This window comes from Eucyclogobius newberryi, unplaced genomic scaffold, assembly GCF_026437365.1.
Source record: "Eucyclogobius newberryi isolate DKJ021-1_F unplaced genomic scaffold, fEucNew1.0.hap1 SCAF_5, whole genome shotgun sequence".
Taxonomy (NCBI): domain Eukaryota; kingdom Metazoa; phylum Chordata; class Actinopteri; order Gobiiformes; family Gobiidae; genus Eucyclogobius; species Eucyclogobius newberryi.
Window position 1 is genome coordinate 35,449,460 of NW_027316167.1, and position 3,754 is coordinate 35,453,213.

Genomic DNA, 3,754 nt, shown 5'->3' on the forward strand with positions numbered 1-3,754 from the left:
TGGGCAAAATGTGACCTGTTATGCACAAAGGTAACCATTTCAAAACTCTTTGTTGCTGCGTCGCACGTAGAACAAAAACTGTATCAAACTAAAGTTTGACGTCCCACTTCTCTTCTGCTGAAATGCTGAGTGAGCGTTTCTGAATTTTCAATCCAGGATGGCGGCCATATAATTAGTCACTCCTGGTTGACTCTCTCAGACAGAATAAATATGCATATCCCAGACCGCAACACGTGCAGCCTCCAAAACATCGGCCCCGCCCTGCTGCTCGGGCCTAAGTCTGAAGGAGAGACATTACATTACTATTATCATTATCATATTTTATTGTTTTATTATATTATTACTATTATTTTGATACATTTTTGTTTTTTTTGGTCAGTTTGTCCTCTCAACATTTAAATTTTCACATGGAAACAACAACATACATATATCTGCACCTAAAGATGTTTTATTCTTTCAGTGAATCTCCAGAGACAGAGCTGTGCCTTTAAACAGCTTCTGAAGGATCTCTAAACCCGCTGTGGTCCCTCCTGCACTTCCTCATCACCACCACTAGGCGTCTCCTGCTCCATGTGCAGCTTCAGATGCTTCTTCAGACTCTGTCGCTGTGAGAAGCACCTCTCACAGACTGGACACCTGTATGGTTTCTCCCCGCTGTGCGTCCTGCGGTGCACGTCCAGACTGGCCTGCTGCTTGTACCGCCCGCCACAGTCTGAGCACCCGAAAGGCCTGTCCCCCGTGTGCACCGCCATGTGGGTGCTCAGAGTCTTCGTGCACCTAAAGCGCGCCTCGCAGACGGAGCAGGCGAACGGTTTCTCGCCGGTGTGGACGCGCAGGTGCTGGCTCACGTTGCTCTTGTTGGAGAAAGTCTTGGCGCAGAACGGACAGCTGAAAGGTTTCTCGCCGGTGTGGATGCGCATGTGCACGGTGAGGTGAGGCTTCTGGGAAAAGCCCTTTTGACAGACCGAACACTTGAAAGGTTTCTGCTCTTTGTGGGTCAGAATGTGCCGAAACAGTGACGGCCGATGGAGGTAAACCTTCCCGCACTGCGCGCATTTGTGTTGCTTCGTCTCCTTTCCCGGTTCACGACGTTTGACGTCGCTGCTCCGCGCTAAACCAGTGACGTCAGAAAAGTAAAACGTCTGTGGGTGAACAGTTTCGGCCGCGTCGCTCGAGTCAGTACAGTGTCGTTCGGCGCGTCGGCGATCCAAAGACACTTGTTTACTGTCATCTATTTTCACAGTGACCACGGCTAACGGGAACAGTTCTTCAGGTTCCTCAGGTTCCTCAGGTTCCTCAGGTTCCTCAGGTTCTTCAGGTTCTTCAGGTTCTTCAGGTTCCTCAGGTTCCTCAGGTTCCTCAGGTTCCTCAGGTTCCTCAGGTTCCTGTTTGAGGTACAAATCTGGATCCTCTTTGAAGTAAAACTGTGCTTGGATTTCAGGATTGACAGTCTGGACACCTGCAAAAGCAGAAAACAGGTCAAAACAAGCCAGACAATATTAATTGTTATTGAGTTTTACGTTAAGGTTTTTTTTTCATGCTATAGTGCCACCTCAAGATTTTAGTCAACGATTATTTCTATTATACATTGAAACTTCATAAATACATTTTTAACCAAATAAAAAGGTGGAAATATCGGGACTAAAGGCTTATAGAAGGAGATTATTTATGAAAATCTGAAATTGGACTTCTATTTTATTTTGAATGTGCTTTTTTTCTGTTGAAGATTATTTGATGTCTGCTTGTATTCTTATGTGTCGTGTCGTGTTGTGTTCGGTTTGTCAATAGTTATTCTTTTTTCTTTTTTTTTTAAGAGAATCTGAATCAATTTATTATTATTTTTGGACATTTGCAACTGTCGTGTTTTTTGTTTTTTTAAAGAAAAAAATTTAGTTTTTTGTAATGTCCAAATAATAAAACATTTTTAACCATCAGTTGATTAATCAAAGCTCTACATATCACAACCCTGAACGCCAGAACACCCAAAAAGTTTAGATTTTTCAGCTAAAAAGAAAACATAAATTGTCATGTTTATAATTGTCCCTATTTATAAATTCATACGGGTTGACTTGTTTATATTCAACACAAAAACTCATTATCCGACTTCTGAAGTGATCAGATTATTGAAATTTAAACTGTTCCATCTGAAGAAAGTAATCTGACTTCATTCAGATTACTCTGAATAAACGAAGAAACAAAGGCCAAACTAATGTGAGCACGACGAAAACTGAAGAGTCGTTTTCAAATGCATTGTTTGCATTAACAACAGTTTCTCTTGTGCTTTTAAAACACTAATCACATGTATAATTATTGATTAATTATCTGGTCACTGTCTGATTATTACTGGCCACGTTGTAAATGAATGAGAGAAAAAGTGAGACATTTTCTACATCAATGGCTTTTAAAACATGTTAGATTTATTCCCCACATAAGCAGGTCGTAATTTGTTGTTACACACTTGGACAGGACCTCCAAAATAACAATTAAACCGACTCAGGCCCAAAGCAAAACGAAACAGACATAATCTTTTTAAAATTAGGGTTATTTGTATTTATTTTTGTGGTTTATTATGTTATCTGACCCAGTTTCCCAGTGGGACCCCGTGAAGCAGGAGCTGGGCCGGGGGCGATCAGGATAAAACCAGAACATTTGGAATATATTTGTCCTTATTTTACGTTCTCCTTCCACTCCTCAGATCCTTTCTTCAATCGTTACTGTTTTTGTTGTTGTGTGCATCTGCCTTTGATGAGGACATTTACAAGACTCAGATCAAATACTTAAACCCCACTGGAGTCACGTGACAGTGAAAAAGTGTATTTTAGATTGAACTGTCGCATTTGGAAGACAAAACTCTTTCAATCTATAACAGTTTCTCTTTCATTGTTGTCTTTGCCACATCATTTTCTTTGTCTAAACCTGCACAGTGTGAACAATCAGAGAGAAATACGATTACTCACACCGGATGGAACTGTTCACGTGACATTTCTCAATCAGAATGATTAACAACTGATAACGGCGGCCCGGGGGAAGAGGACGGGCTCATTTTGGGCCTGGGCGGTTCGGGACCGGTCACAGCGCCTCTACAGCCGCTTCTGAGTGTGTATTTTTGGCGTCCACTTGCCTGCAGCGGCTCGTCCCGACACCTCCGCCGCCTCCTCTCCCGGTGCCCGTGCTTCTTCCGCCCGCACAGCCTCCTGCTCGCGCTCGTACTCCACCATGGCGCTCACGAACAGCTGAAAGATCTCGTCGGCCGCCGCGGACAGACGCTCCGTGACCAGCTCGCGCACGAACTCCAGGCGTTTGGACATGTTTGCACGCGGTTTTACGCACGGTTTTACGCGGAGTTTTACGCACGGTCTCTGCGCGTTTGGCTCCATGCGACCTCAGAATCCTCCCGAGCTGAGCTGAGCTGTCTTTAACCCGAACAATCACAACAGACGGGGATTCTTCTTCTGCGTGTGCGGTGCGGGGAGTCACGGAGCTGCAGCGCCATCTGTCGGTCACAACTGTCAAAGTCACCGGCTGTGCGCTGTTCCATGTCCTAAATGTGACAAACTAACAAGAAATATAGAGCTTTTAAAAGATTAAAAAGATAAATGTTCTAGAGTCCAGAACTAAGGTGATTTCACTGGAGGAACTGGGATTAGAATGTCACAAAATATGACAAATCCCGGTGGATATGTCGCAGTGAAAGCCTCGAGACGAGAGTTAAAGCAGAGCTGCTTTAAACACACAGTTTTTTTTTTTTTTTTTA

At 43.6% G+C, this 3,754-nt stretch overlaps 1 protein-coding gene across 1 annotated transcript; it reads right to left on the bottom strand.

Moving 5' to 3' along the window:
• Positions 1-399: 399 nt before the first annotated feature.
• LOC140381515 (uncharacterized) lies at positions 400-3,308 on the bottom strand. Its single transcript, XM_072465583.1, has 2 exons — positions 3,122-3,308; positions 400-1,459 (listed from the first exon to the last, which is right to left on the bottom strand). Exons 1-2 carry the CDS (start codon positions 3,306-3,308, stop codon positions 510-512), a joined length of 1,137 nt encoding a protein of 378 aa, XP_072321684.1. The 3' UTR covers positions 400-509.
• Between the last annotated feature and the right edge of the window lie 446 nt (positions 3,309-3,754).

What these genes read in the sequence shown, in the direction of transcription:
- LOC140381515 (XM_072465583.1), bottom strand. Translation starts at nt 3,308, where the DNA reads ATGTCCAAACGCCTGGAGTTCGTGCGCGAGCTGGTCACGGAGCGTCTG. An exon ending in GTCGGGACGAGCCGCTGCAG is followed by an intron (nt 1,460 to 3,121) that starts GCAAGTGGACGC and finishes CTGCTTTTGCAG; the next exon opens with GTGTCCAGACTGTCAATCCT.